Source organism: Pelodiscus sinensis, chromosome 7, assembly GCF_052426305.1.
Source record: "Pelodiscus sinensis isolate ZL-2025 chromosome 7, ASM5242630v1, whole genome shotgun sequence".
In the NCBI taxonomy this organism is placed as follows: Eukaryota; Metazoa; Chordata; order Testudines; family Trionychidae; genus Pelodiscus; species Pelodiscus sinensis.
The window spans coordinates 27,641,679-27,657,069 of NC_143058.1; the positions used below are offsets into that span (position 1 = coordinate 27,641,679).

Below are 15,391 nucleotides of genomic sequence, written 5' to 3' on the forward strand. Positions count from 1 at the left end.
TTAGTTAGTTTTATCTGAGGTTTTTTGGACTTTATGTAAGATTTTACAAAACTAGGGTAGAGATTTTGAGAGTATGGAAGAAAAGAGAAGTAAATTGAAGACCTCTAGACAGTTATAAAAGGATAACAGAAGTTGGCAGGGTATAGTTTGCTACTGTTTATTTACTGTCACAATGACAATGGGTTAGTTTGTATCTGAACAGGAATTTAAAGTACTCTAGGCTTACAGTTCTTGTCTTCAAAACAATAAATACAGGCTGAAAGGAATCAAATAATTACAGTAGAGCCCCATTTAGCTGATCTGGTCTTGGTTTCAATTAGATCAGATAATCAAAAATTTGGATTATCAGGAGAATGGGCAAAAAGCTTTCAATCTGTTGTTTTATTTTGTGGAATTGCTTTTAAACTAACTATTCTTCTTCGAGTGCTTGCTCATGTCCATTCTGATTAGGTGTACGCGCGCCGTGTGCATGGATTCCGGAGCTTTTTTCCCTTAGCAGTATCCATAGGGCCAGCAGGGAGCCCCCTGGAGTGGCGCCGGCATATATACCCCTGCTGGCCCTCCCACCCCTCAGTTCCTTCTTACCGCCCGTGATGGTAGCTGGAGCATGCTTCAGGCTGATAGCCTATCTCTTAGCAGCTTATTTCTTATCTGTTGTATTATAGTTCTAGTTGAAGTTTTATCTAGTGAAGTAGTTGTTAACTGTTGTAAATATTTAGTTAGATAGGGGAGCAGTGGAACCCTCCTGTGAGGGGAGGGCATGCCAGGGCCCCAGGGCTTTAAACCCTGTGCTTCCTGCTCCAAACCTATGCCCTGCGGAGATCCCCACTCCGATTGCCTAAAGTGTCTGGGTGAGGCCCATAGAGCTGAAAGCTGCTCTATCTGTAAGAGCTTTAAGCCCCGGACCAAGAAGGAGAGGGACTCCCGGCTGAAATTCCTGCTAATGGAGTCGGCACTGCAGCCTCAGAGCGAGGAGCGGCCTCACTCTGCCCGCAGCGCACCGTCGGCGGCACCCCCGTCGGACAGCACGGCACCGAGGCACAGATCGCAGTCCCCGGTGCCGAGGGCCTCCAAGAGCTCGAGGGGACGCTCGGCAGAGAGGAGTGCCCAGACGGTGCGCCCTAAGGAGGGGCACCCATCTTCTAAGTCCTCCAAAAAGAGGCGCAGCCCGGACAGGGGCAAGAGCCCGGGGCAGCCCATGGGGCTAGGAGAGGTCCGTCAGCCTTCCACCCCAGAAACTTTGAGGCAGCCCGGGACCTCATTCACATGGCTGTGGATGAAGGGGAGGGCCCAGTGCCGCAGGAGCGGACCGCGCCGGCACCGGCCTTAAGTGCCCCCCAGCAGGCTACGTCCGGGTCGTGGGACCCTCTGGGCGAAGGGCAGACCTCGGCCCAGCAGCAGTTTTTCCCGGTGCCGGGAAGAACACCGGCACCGGAGCCGGGACGAATGCCGGCACCGACCCCGGGCTCCTTCCCGATGGTACCGGCAGCGGCACCAGGAGCGAGTGTGATTGCGGCGCCGACAGCACCGGTGCAGGGCCCAGTGCCACAGACGGCCCCCTGGGCAGTGCAGGGCCCCACACCGTACTATGCGCCACCTGCGGTGCCACAGCAGGCGCCCCGCACGGCACCGATGCTGATGCCTCTCCCAGCACCGATCCCTGCTTACACCTTGGGAGCGCAGCAACAGGGCGCGGCGCCGCTGCACATGACGGCACCGGAGGGTTATGTACCGGCCTATCAGGTGCAGCTGAGCACGGTACCGCTGCAGCAAAGGCCTCCACTCATGCCCCCACCGGCACCGCGTGCGGTGCACAGGGGCAAGCCATCGGCCATGGCAGCCCAGCGAAGGGTGCAGGCTTCATCGGCCCCTCCCTGGTCAGCGTCAGAGTACTCTTCGGAGTTGGAGGCCGAGTCGGTGGCTTCGGCCAGGTCTTCATATAGGTCACGGCCCCGTCATAGGTCCCGCTCGTCGGTCAGATCATCTCACTGGGAGCCGGTGGACCAGCAGCAGTGGCAGGGGCAACCCCAGTGGGCTTTCTGGACGCCCTGGGCATACCACCAGGCCCAGGGGCCTACCCCTACGGGGCCGGCAGCGGGGTTGTCCTGAAGGAGTAGCACCCCGTCCGCCACCCCCTTGACAGCCACCCCACCTGGAGGCAGCTCGTCTATTGTGGCGATGCCGAGACCCCCGGTTGTTGGTCAGGGGCAGGGGGCTATGCCCCAGTCGGGTGCAACCTATGTGGACATCTCTTCCCAGGGGGAACCAGGGGCACAGATAGCTGAGGAAGAGTCAATCCCCTAAAGGGAGTTCTCGTCGTCTTCACCAGACGAGGCCCTGGCCGACCCCGCGCCCCAGCCCCCGTCTATGGACTCCAGGGTGCACCAGGAGCTGCTCCGAAGGTTGGCGGTCAATCTTGTGGTCCAGCATGAGGAGGTTCACGAGGACATAGATCCTATGGTGGACATCATAGCGGCAGCGGGCCCTGGTCGAGTGGCGCTCCCACTGAATAAAACGGTGGACAAGCTGTCTAAAACTCTGTGGCAGACGCCGGCTTCTATTGCACCGACCCAGAAGGGGGTCGAGAGAAGGTACTATGTACCCCAGGAGGGGCACGAGCATCTTTTTACCCACCTGGCTCCGGGCTCCATAGTGGTTCAGGCCGCTGGGCAGAAGGAGCACCAAGGGCCTCCAGGTCCTACTCCGAAGGCGAAGGAGCCTAGGAGATTGGACCTACTTGGCCGGAAGGCCTATGCCACGGGGGGCCTCCAGCTACGTATAGCTAACCAGCAACTGTATGCTTTTAATACATGGGCGTCTATGCAGAAATTTGCCAGCCAGCTCCCTCCCGAATCCCACCAGGAATTCGGGGCCTGATGGAAGAGGGCCAAGCAGTGGCGCGTACCTCTCTCCAGGCGGCTTTGGATGCAGCTGATTCGGCAGCCCGCACTATGGCCACAGGGGTTGTTATGAGGCGTAGTGCCTGGCTGCAGGTGTCTGGCATCCCACCCGAGGTGCAGACCACCATTCAGGACCTGCCCTTTGAGGGGCCAGCCTAGTTTTCAGAGCAGACTGATTCCAAGCTGCATAGCTTGAAGGACTCAAGGGCGACCCTGAAGTCGCTAGGGATACATACCCCGGCGCCTCAGAGGCGCTCTTTCCAGACTAGACCCTACCCTAGAAGGGGGCAAAACAACGATAGGGGTCGCAGGAGAGGCCGCAACAATAGCCTCCCTGACCTCTTCAGAGGCAGGCGTAGGGGCCCTCGGTCAGACTCCGAGAGAGGCTCAGATCCGTCACCCGGTCACCAAACTAAGCCCTCATTTTGAAGGTACGCCAGAGAGCAGAGTACCAGTAGCGCCTATCTGTCCGCCCTTTGGGGACCGTCTTTCCCTCTTTTACCAGGAATGGTTAAAGATCACGTCAGACCGTTGGGTCCTAGACCTGGTGAAGCAGGGATATACTATCCCTTTCCTTTCCTACCCTGCCTCCCATCCCCCAGCCCCTTCCCTTTTCAGGGACCCCTCTCAGAGGCACTCCTTCGGCAGGAGGTGTCCAACCTGTTGATGCTAGGGGCCATAGAAAGGGTGCCCCCAGACGTAAGGGGAAAGGGTTTCCTACTCCTGCTACTTCCTAGTACCCAAGGCGAAAGGGGGCATGCGTCCCATACCAGACCTCCGAAACCTGAACACCTTTATAAGGAAGACAAAGTTCAGGATGGTGATGCTAGCCTGCATCATCCCATCGCTCAGAAAGGGGGACTGGTATGCTGCTCTCGATTTAAAGGATGCGTACTTCCACATTTCAATTTTTCCAAGTCACAGTAAATTCCTTCGGTTCATGGTGGGACAGGACCACTTCCAGTTTACGGTCCTCCCTTTTGGACTGTGTACAGCCCCGAGAGTTTTTACCAAATGTATGACGGTGGTAGCCGCGTTTCTGTGGCGGCACAGGGTCCAAGTGTTCCCATACCTGGACGACTGGCTCATAAGGGGCAAGTCTCGAGAACAAGTGTTGGGTCATGTCTCAAGGGCCAGGGTTTTGTTCGAGGGTCTCAGCCTCCTCATAAACCAGGTCAAATCACTGTTAGAGCCCACGCAAGTCATAGACTTTGTGGGGGCCCATCTGGACTCGCCTTTGGGCAAGGCGTCCCTACCAAGAGACAGATTTATGACCATCCGCTCTCTGGTAGTGGGGCTGCAGGAGTTCCCGATTACGACGGCGAGGACCTGCATGAGGCTCCTAGGCCACATGGCGGCGGGCACTTACGTGGTCCAACACGCCAGGCTACGCATGCACCCATTGCAGGGGTGGCTCAAGGTAGCGCACAACCCCTTGAGGTCGCCGCTAGACGCGGTAGTGACTATCCCTCAGGACGTTCTTTGTTCGCTGGACTGGTGGAAGGACGAGAGCACGGTGTGTGCGGGGATCCGATTCACCAAGCCGTCCCCGTCGGTGCAGCTGGTCACGGACGCTTCGGACGTGGGATGAGGCGCTCACCTGGGCAACCTCAGGATGCAAGGTACGTGGTCAGTAGAGGAGGCTCACCTCCATATAAATATCAAGGAGCTGCGGGCGGTCAGGTTGGCCTGCAGGGCGTTCCTTCCCCACTTACAGAACAGAGTGGTGGCAGTGCTGACAGACAACACTAAGGCCATGTTCTATATCAACAAGCAGGGTGGGGCGCGTTCTTCTCCCCTGTGCCAGGAAGCCCTAGATCTATGGGAACTGTGTATAGCCCACGGTATTTTCCTGGAGGCATCTCACCTTCCGGGAACCAGGAACGGGCTAGCGCACAGGCTCAGCCGTTCGATCCAGGCGCACGAGTGGGTGCTAAGGTGGGATGTACTTCACGAGGTCTTCCAAAGGTGGGGGTTTCCCCATCTGGACCTGTTTGCAACTCTGAGCAACGCCAAGTGCGGGGAGTTCTGTTCGTACATGGGGCACGGTCTGGGCTCTCAGGGAGATGCACTGCAGGTCAGCTGGCCCAGGGGCCTACTCTATGCCTTCCCCCCGTTCCCTCTGATCCACGACACACTCCTCAGAGTGCAGAGGTTCAGGGCTCGGATCATCCTGATAGCGCCAGTATGGCCTCGACAGTACTGGTTCACCACCTTGCTGGATCTGGCTGTGGAGGGCCCGCTCAGGCTACCCCTAGTGCCAGATCTGATCACTCAGAGCTGCGAGGCCGGGGTGGCACTCCACCCGAGCCTTCCATCTCTCCACCTAGCAGCGTGGCTCCTCAGTGGTTCTCAGTGACGGAGCGAGCCTGCTCCAGAGCAATCCAGGAGGTCCTCTTAGAAAGCAGAAAGCCGTCCACTAGAGCCCTTTACGAGGCTAAGTGGAAGAGGTTTACTTCCTGGCTGGAGGGCAGGACGCTCGCTCCAGGTGAAGGGGTGGTTCCGACTGTCCTGGAATTCCTTCTCCACCTGCGGAAACAGGGCCTGGCCACAGCCTCCCTAAGGGTGTACCTGGCGGCCATAGCAGCCTTCCACGCCGGGGGAAGGGGGCAAAGGTCTATCTTTGCCAATCCCTTGGTTAAAAGATTTCTAAAGGGAGTCGACAGGATGATGCCATATGAGAGACCTCCGGTACCGGCTTGGGACCTTAACCTGGTCCTGACTGCCCTTATGAAGCCCCCGTTCGAGCCCCTGGCTTCATGCTCTTTGATACATCTGTCCTATAAGGTAGCTTTCCTCGTGGCCATTACCTCGGCCAGGCGGGTGTCAGAGCTTAGGGCTCTCACCTCAGAACCACCTTACACGGTGTTTTTTAAAGATAAGGTGAGGTTGTGTCCACACCCGGGATTTCTTCCCAAGGTGGTCTTGCACTTCCACACGTCCCAAGATACTTACCTGCCAGTGTTTTATCCCAAGCCACACGCGTCGCCCAGGGAACAGGCTCTGCACTGCCTGGATGTTAGGAGGGCGTTGGCTTTTTATATAGATAGGACACGAGAGTTTCGTAAGTCAACTCAATTGTTTATTTCAGTGGCGGAAATGATGTGTGGTCAGCCAGTCTCGGCGCAGCGTATATCCTCGTGGATTACTTCCTGTATTCGACTGTGCTACGAGGGCGCGGGTAAACCACCGCCGCGCATAACAGCACATTCCACTAGAGCCCAGGCAACGTCAGCGGCGTTCCTGGCCTGCGTGCCGATCTTGGAGATCTGCAGGGCAGCAACCTGGTCATCGGTGCACACCTTTGCAGAGCATTATGCAATCACGCAGCTGGCCAGGGAGGATGCTGCCATCGGGACGGCAGTTCTGTGTTCTGCAGAATGATAAGATAAGAGTTAGTCACCTTCCGACCCCGCCTCTGGAGGGGGGACACGGCTAGGGACTCACCTAATCAGAATGGACATGAGCAAGCACTCGAAGAAGAAGACGAGGTTACTTACCTCGTAACTGTAGTTCTTTGAGATGTGTTGCTCATGTCCATTCTGCATCCCACCCACCTCCCCGTGTCGGAAGGAGCCGGCAAGAAGGAACTGAGGGGTGGGAGGGCCAGCAGGGGTATATATGCACCGGTATACCGGCGCCACTCCAGGGGGCTCCCTGCTGGCCCTATGGATACTGCTAAGGGAAAAAAGCTCCGGAATCCATGCACGCGACGCGCGTACACCTAATCAGAATGGACCTGAGCAACACATCTCGAAGAACTACAGTTACAAGGTAAGTAACCTCTTCATTCCTCCCAGAAAAGCCCTTATATGAGCCTTCTTTATATATGATTATATGAGCCTTCTTTAAAAAATGCACAAGCCTTTATTAATAAACAGTACCTTTTTTAAAAATTCTGACATGGTCATTTTAAGTTGAAACGATACTAATGTTCATGGTAACAGATAAAAACGTATAATACATATAAGTCATAACATCATAGAATATTAAGGTTGAAAGAAATGTCAGGACGTAATCTAGTCTTAACTCCCTTCTCAAAGCAGGAACAACCTCAACTAAATCATTCCAGCCAGTACCTTGTTAAATCTGACCTTAAAAAACTCAAATAATAGAGATTCCACCACCTCGCTAGGCAGCCCATTCCACTGCTTCACCACCCTTCTAGTGAATAGTTCTTCCTACTATCCAACCTAGACCTCCCCTATTGCAATTTGAGACCATTGTTCCTTGTTCTGCCATCCGTCACTACTGAGTACAGCTTCTCTCCATCCCCTTTGAAACCCCCCTTAAGGTGGTTGAAGGTGCTACCAAATCCCCCCTCATTTTCTCTTCCATAGACTAAGCCCATTTCCCTCAGCCTCTCCTCATAAGTCATGCCCCCTAATCATTTTCATTCTCCTTTGCTGGATTCTCCACTTTGTCCACATGCTTTCTGTAATGGCAGGGAGGAAGCAAAACTAGACACAGTACTCCAGATGTGTCCTTATCAATTCCAAATAGAAGGGAATACTCACTGCCATTCAGTGCTTCTGCTAATGAAACCCAGTACGCTGTTAATGATCTGTTAGTGGTGACAAGTGCATATTGTTGACTCATATCTAGCTTCTCTCTACTGTAATCCTCAGCTCCTTTTCTGCAGAACTGCCACTTAGCCAGCCTGCATGGGATTCTTCCATCCTAAGATCAGGATTCCACACTTGTGCTTGTTGAGCTTCAGAAGATTTCTTTTGGCCCAATCCTCCAATTTGTCTAGGTCACTCTGGACTCTATCCCTATGCTCCAGCATATCTATTTATCCCCCAGCTTAATGTCATCCATGAACTTGCTGAGGGTGCAATCCATCCCATTGTCTGGATCATTAATGAAGATGTTCAAAAGAGTAGCCCCAGGAGTCACTCTGATACTGGTTGCCAAGAAGACATCAAGCCATTGATCGCTACCCATTGAGCCTGAAGATCTAGCCAGCTTCCTTATAGTCCATTCATCCAAGCCATACTTCTTTAACTTGCTGGAAAGAATACTGTGGGAGGGCTATATCAAAAGCTTTGCTAAAGTCAAGATATATCATTTTCAGCACTTTCCCCATATCCACAGAATCAGTTATATTATCTCAGAAGGCAATCAGGAAGGCCAATTTGCCCTTGATGAATCCATGTTGACTGTTCCTGATCACTTTCCTCTTCTCCAAGTATTTCAGAATGGATTCTATGAGGATCTGCTCCATGATTTTTCTAGGGACTGAGGTAAGGCTGACTGGTCTATAATTCCTCAGATTCTTCTTCCCATTTGCCTTTCCAGTCATCCAGTACCTCCCCCTATCACCATGAGTTTTCAAAGATAATCGCCAGTGGCTCTGCACTCACATCAGCCAACTCTCTTAGCGCCCTCAGATGCATTAGATCCGGCCCCATGGATTTGTGCATGTCTAGCTTTTCTTAATACTCTTTAACCTGTCCTTTCATTACTGAGGGCTGCTCACCTCTCCCTCATACTGTGCTGGCCAGTGCAGCAGTCTGGGAGCTGACCTTGTCAGTGAAAACGAAGGGGAAAAAGCATTGGGTTCCTCAGCCTTTTTCACACCATCTGTTACTCAGTAACTTATTCCAACTGTCCTGCTGTGTAGACATACCCTCACTGGGGAAGTCAATCCAGTAACAGTTACTGGATTGACTTCTCCAGTGAGGGTACGTCTACACAGCAGGACAGTTGGAATAAGCTATGCAACTTCAACTACATCAATTGCGTAGATTAAGTCGAAATAACTTATTTCGGCTTTTGGAGCCATCTACACAACAGGAAGTCGAAGGAAGAACACTTTTCCAGTGAGAGTTACCAATGATTTGGAGTAAGAAGTCCTCCAGCTCCATTATTTTGAAATAATGGCTTGTAGTATAGACATGCACTATGTTATTTCGGAATAACTTAGTTATTCCGAAATAACGCTGCTGGGTAGACATACCCTAAGGGTCCCACACTTTCCCTGAACACCTTCTCATTGCTAACATACCTATAGAAACCCTTCTTGTTAATCCTTCACATGCCTTGCTGGCTGCAACTCCAGTTGACCTTTGGCCTTCCTGATTACACATGTTGAAATAACGTTTTCATAGTCCTCCCTAGTTGTCTGTCCAAGTTTTCACTTTTTGTGTTTAAGCTCACCAAAGATTTCTCTGTCAAGCCAAACTTGTCATCTGCCATATTTGCTATTCTTTCTGGACATTGCACTGGTTTGTTCCTCTGCCCCCAATAAGACTTCTTTGAAATACAGCCGGCTCTCCTGGACTCCTTTCCCCCTTCATGTTAACGTATTGAATCTCCTATATATATGAGAGAGTTTGTCTGTCAAGGTTTGAATCTGCTCAAGAACTCTTTCTAAACCGTAAACGCAAGGTATACTGCTTTCTCTTATCATAATTTACAGCAAGGTAAGGGTTTGGTTGTGCCAGGACAGTGGGCTGTGCCTGGAATGTGATTATTTTTCATAAAAGGGAAAGGGAGGGTTCTGCTAGCAGGGACAGTTTTACTTTATAATTACCACAGCAAGGGGCAAGAAATGAAGCTATAATCCTATTGGGTCTGCAGAGGGTAAGGGTGGAGAAAGGGACAGCTATCTACAGTATATTCACTGGCGTGCATACGGGGTGTACTGGGTGCGCCCAGGCACATCCTAATGTCTTAGGGTTGCCAGGTGTCCAGTTTTCTACCCGACAGTCCGTTTTTTGGGGGGGCACTGTCTGGTAAAAAAAAAATCCAGAAAATACTGGAGATGTGCAATGTCTAGTATTTTCTGGTTTTCCAACTGGGCACCCGGAAGCCTGGCGGGGGGAGTGGCTTGGAGGCGGGGCACGATCGGTGCTGGGAGCCATGGTAGTGTGTGGGGAGGAGGGGCAGCCCAGTCCGTGCTCCTGTGCGCTGGTCAAGCACATGGTGGAACTGCAGCCGGACTACTCGCTCTTCGACTGGACCGTGCAGGGGGGCAGGAGCACCCTGGGATCTGCACTGTCCGGGTCAGTCCCACTCCCCACCGGCTGATTCGCTCCTCCTCCCCCACCCCTTCCCCTCCTGGCCGGCTGGTTGGTTCTTCCCCTCTTCTCCTCCTGACCTTCCCTGACCAGGCCCGCTGCCCCTGCCGCCAGCCATGCTTCCGGTGGCCAGTTCTCCCCTCCTCTCCTGATCTCCCCTGGCCAGCCCCGCTGTACCCAACCCTCGCCCCCACCGCCAGCTCTACCTCCCACCGGTCGGTTCCTCCTCCCGATCTTCCCTGGCCAGTCCCGCTGCACCCGCACCAGCGCTGCTTCCGGTGGCCAGTTCTCCCCTCCTCCTCCTGAGCTCCCCCGGCCAGCCCCGCTCCCACTGGCGGTCCCCCTTTCCCCGATCTCCCCCAGCCAGCCCCGCTCTGCCCAACCTCCTCCCCCTACCGACCAGCTCTGCTTCCTGTTGGCGGCTCCTTCCCCTGCCCCCAATCTCCGCCAGCCAGCCTCCCCCCCCCCCCCCCCCGCCAGCTCCCTGCCCCCCCTTTCCTCCCGGCCGGTCCCTTCCCTCCCCACCCCCCCCATGAAGTGTGTCCGGTATTTTTTTTAAGACTACCTGGTAACCCTATATTGTCTCAAAAAAAAAAAAAAAAAAGTGGCTTCGTGTTTTAATTTAATCACATGATATGTGCTTTTAGTTTTAAAGTAGGGGTTGCTGTATCATGCAAGAAGTGCCGAATTGCACATGTAAAAAACAAACTACGAAGTACAATGTCCCATACTTAAGCTTGTATTTTTTAAGTAAAGTTTAGTTTTTAATTTAAAAAAATAATTTTAGTTAAGTTTTAGTTTGTTTAATGAATAAATATAATGTCCTTTATGATTGAGTATTCAATAAAAGTTCGCTTTTAAAAAAATTAAAAAAAATAATTCCCTGGGTGCACACCATAATGAAATGTGCTGTGCACGCCTATGAATATATTTAAAAGAATATGTCTGTGTAACCATCTTTCTGTGTGTCTGTCTGTCCCCCAATTGGGGGACATGCATCTGTGGCCAGCTGTGCCCACTGCAACTGTAGTGCCATGGATAGGTACTTCTCACCTGGCCCCAAGCTGCTGCAGTTACCGTGGGTTGGGATTGTCTTCTCTCACCGGGGCACTCTGCATTCTGAACCCTTCATTGCCTGCCCAATCCCAGAGCAATTATTTAAATGCAGTGAAACAAAAATTATTTCAGTTACAGATCGGAGCAATGCTTGATAAATCCTCTAGTATTAAATGAAGTATTACATTAACATACAATATTGTGTACACCACGGTGGTAGGTACAGCAGTACTCATGTATAATGGCAAGAAAAAATATAGCAGTTTATGATACTCTGCTTTTTTTCAATGTTATAATCTCTGTTTTAGCATCCAATGACAGTACTATATGTGTTTGCATAGTAGTTATTTTACAAGACTGAAAAGACGGGATGGTCGCAGTAGCGTTGCCATGGAGGTTTCCCATATTTTTGTGTATTCACTGGTTGTTTGGTTAGCATGGAGCGCCAGATAATGGAGGCTTGGATAAACATGTTTCTGCTGTACTTATCTTTAATGTCTTCTAAGGTGTAAGCTTTTCCTATTCTCTCTTCATGTGCTATTTCATGAGCAATAAGCTGATGCCAGTGAGACAGTACTATCCTTTCAGCATCAACCTGAAACATATTGGTGGGGTTTTCGTATGAGTTCATACTGCAAACATAAAAATGCCTTTGACAATATTTCAGCTATTTGTCATTAGTTGTCTCTGAAGCAAAATTTCTAGCACTTAGAAAATGATTCAATGAATAGCTTTATAGATCTCATGAAAAAAATCAGTTGAAAGTAGAGATTTTGCTGAATCTGGCTCAATGTACATATGGAAACATTTGAGAATATTAAATGCAAAAATGTGCATTGATGAAATGCAGTGGTTATACAAATGTCAGGAAATTCAAAGTTACAGTTCCCATAACAACCATGACTCAGCCTACTGCCTTTCATGTATGTAGCAGTTAGTATTACTATATATGGTGTTAACATTAATACTTATTGATATGGAACACATACAAAAATCATGTAAATTAACATACTAAACATTGAAAAATCAAGCACTCAAAAGTTAGAAAGTGTCAGAATGAAGGCTGACTGTGCATTCTTAATTCAATTCCCTTTTGCATGTGCATTATGATATATTACATGAGCACATCTTATTTTTTTCCCCATAGGACCGTTTCTTTCAGTGCACACTTAATAAGTGTTTTTTCAATGTTTTGTTTTCTCCTCATTCTTCAATAAATGGTAGGGTTCAACAAAAATACTGGACACATTTGACATTACCTCACAATCTACATTGCATCTTATTTAGAAAATACTGGACATTTATATTTTCTCAATTTGTTTCCCAAACAGAAAGCTCAAATACTGGACTGTCCAGTTCAAAACCGGATACCTGGGAACCCTAATAAATGGTCCTGTGTCTTATTTATTTCACACTATTCAAAGCCTAGTCTGAAGATAGAATTTTTAATTTCTCATTGGCTTTTCTATGATGCACAGCGCTACAGTATCTGAATGGTTCATGAACACAAATTTATTTTCACAACATTCCAGTGAGATCTCCCTTTTACAAATGGAATGCTGAGGCATGGAGAGATTAAGGTCGGAATTGTCTTCTCATTTTGGGTACCCATTCTGGGATAAACTTAAAAAACAACAAATAGTCTGGTAGCACTTTAAAGACTAAAAAAACATGTAGATGTTATCATGAGCTTTCATGGGCACAGCCCACTTCACCTTGGCATTCTGTAGCACTGTATAAGTCTAGAACACAGTCCCTTTGCCTTCAGTTGCAGCTGTGAGTGCTTGACACTTCTGCAAATCAGACTCTATAGTCTCAAGTCAGACAACCGCAAAATAAGGAATATTCAAATTTGATTTTAGTGACTAGCCCAGCATCACATGCATAAATCTAATTCTCCAAGGCAGCATTCAACTATCTTAAATACAAGATCATCCTTTAACTTCTAGTAATCCACTATCTCAATCAGTACCTATATTCCAGCATTTACAACAAATGAGGCCCCTACACACAACAGTCTTCTTCACTACACAGCCCCCAATTCATTCCCAGAGCAGGTCCATTCTGTCTACTAACTGAGCCAGGGGGCCCTGTAGAGAAAATAAGACATCATCTTGTAATTAAAGACTTTACATAAGAATATAAGAACAGCCATACTGGGTCAGACCAAAGGTCCATCTATCCCAGTATCCTGTCTGCTAACAGTGGCCTATACCAGATGCCCCAGAAAAAGGGATCACAACAGGTAATCCTCACGTGATCCCTCACCTGTCACCCACCTCCAGAGAAACAGAGGCTAGGGACACCATTCCTACCCACCCTGGCTAATAGCCATTGATGGACCTAACCTCCATGAATCTATCTAGCTTTTTTTGAACCCTGTTAAAGTTATAGCCTTCACCGCATCCACTGGCAAGGAGTTCCACAGGTTGACTGTGCGCTGAGTGAAGAAAAACTTCTTTTTGTTTGTTTTAAACTTGCTGCCTATTAATTTCATTTGGTGATCCCTAGTTCTTTTATTGTGGGAATAAGTAAATAACTTTTCCTTATTCACTCTTTCCATACCACTCTCCCTCCCCTGCCCCTCAAAAAAGTGTAGCCAGAATTTAACATGGGCAAAACAGTTTTTCCCTACCCTCATTCTTGGAAATACTTTAAGCATTTTGCCTGCAATTTGGGGCTGGGGAGGTGGGATTTCTGCCTGAAATAGACACCACAGCTTGGAACATTTCAGCTTGAGCAGTTATCTTAACAAAGTTATCAGCAACTGAAAATAGGGCCGTATAATGAGAAGTGCCAGGCAAGTTAATAGGTAATGCTAACAAACAACTCTGCCAATAGCATAAGCTGTAAATTTAGCCAATATAGCCAGGGTATAAATGTAGAAAAGGCTATAATTTTCAGGTTTTTTGTTCATTGCATGAGTTAAAACTGCAACATGAAAACGGAATGATCTGTAACGAAAATTCTATATTGTGCATTAACAAATATATCAAACTGTTCATTTTTTTCTGTTTTTCAACATTCCCTATTAGCTGTAAGTTATGTTGTGATTTGTGTAACATATATTAGTAATATATTGGTTCACTTCTAGTAGTGGAAAGCAGAGGGTTGAAACACACCCAAGGCATTCATTAGTAGTCCAGGAATGTATCAATGTTGTAATTTCTCTGTAATCAGTGTGATGTCATCATGTCATCTGCGTCCACAGGCTCTGTCCTTGCACAGGCTCCACGCCCCAGACAGTGTTCGGGGACTGGCAAAGCCACCTGGCAGCCCGGCCTGGGCAGATTATGCCTCCCAAGGGACATGCCTGCTCAGCTCTGGCCGCAGCCTTTTGGGCGGCCTGTCCCCTGTCCCAGAGGGCTACTTTGGCAGGTGCAAGTCCCACGACAAATCCACTTACGCTGGAGATGGAGGCAGGACCTGGCCAGAAATGTCCCTTGTTAGAAACACCGTAGGGATGCCAAGGGAACGCCATGCCATAGGGTCTCCCCCTGAGAGAGTGGCTCTGGTGTGTGCCAGTGACCTGGGCCAGGCCCTTGGCTCAGGTCTACTTTCCAGGGCCCACTGCGAGCTGGACAAGTCTTGACCACGCTGCACCCCCGGCCCTTTGGGGACAGCTCAGTCATGCTGCACCGCAGCAGCTCTGTGCTCCGGGCTCCCTGGGCTGAGCTCTCTCCTCACAGCTCTCCCCTCCCTGCACAAGGTTGCAGTGCCAGCCCTGGCTTCCTGCAGGGCAGGGAGGAGAAAGCCCGAGGGAACCTCCCATCAGGGGTGACAGCAGTGCAGGGATGCTTTTCCTGCTGCTTCTCAGAGTGGTGAGTGAATGGGCTGGTTGTGTGGTGTCTCTGCTTGGGAAGGGCGAGGCTGAAGTACCAGCGTGAGCTCCCAGCGCAGCCCCAGCCCGCGCTCACACCACCCTACCGAGACCCCATACCCTCACTCACTGCCCTGCTGAGACCCTGTACCCCACCCCTCTCTCATATCCCCCAAGCCAAGACCCCACACTCCGATCCTGCTCCCATGCACCCCTCCACTGACACCGTTTAGTATTGTTTGTCAGGATAAGGTAGACCAAAGCTATTATTGCATAGCTTCTGAGATCTAGGTATTTACATTTATATACCAGAATCACAGATTTTTGCACCTAAGCACTGACTGAATCCCCTAAATAAACTATTATGATAATGGTAACATTTGTAGTCTGATGCTCAAATAGGGACTTGGGTGATCCAGCTAATATTAAAATGCCTAAAATGGGGTTTGAGATGCTTAATTTTTAGGTATCTGATTTTAGGCTTCTAGATTGAGATTGTTCCCCAAATGCCCAGGTACTACTTTGATGGACATTTTAGATATAGATGCCAGTGAAATGATGCATTCAGAATTTTTATAATACACTGAGGA

At 49.8% G+C, this 15,391-nt stretch overlaps 2 protein-coding genes across 9 annotated transcripts in view; both read left to right on the top strand.

Moving 5' to 3' along the window:
- MBD5 (methyl-CpG binding domain protein 5) overlaps window positions 1-15,391 on the top strand; it is a 253,117-nt gene that overhangs the window by 222,234 nt on the left and 15,492 nt on the right. The gene's annotated exons all lie outside the window — the stretch shown is intronic.
- Window positions 569-6,359, top strand: LOC149524045 (uncharacterized). Its single transcript, XM_089779718.1, has one exon. The coding sequence runs from the start codon at window positions 4,722-4,724 to the stop codon at window positions 6,282-6,284; it is 1,563 nt and encodes a 520-aa protein (XP_089635844.1). The 5' UTR covers window positions 569-4,721; the 3' UTR covers window positions 6,285-6,359.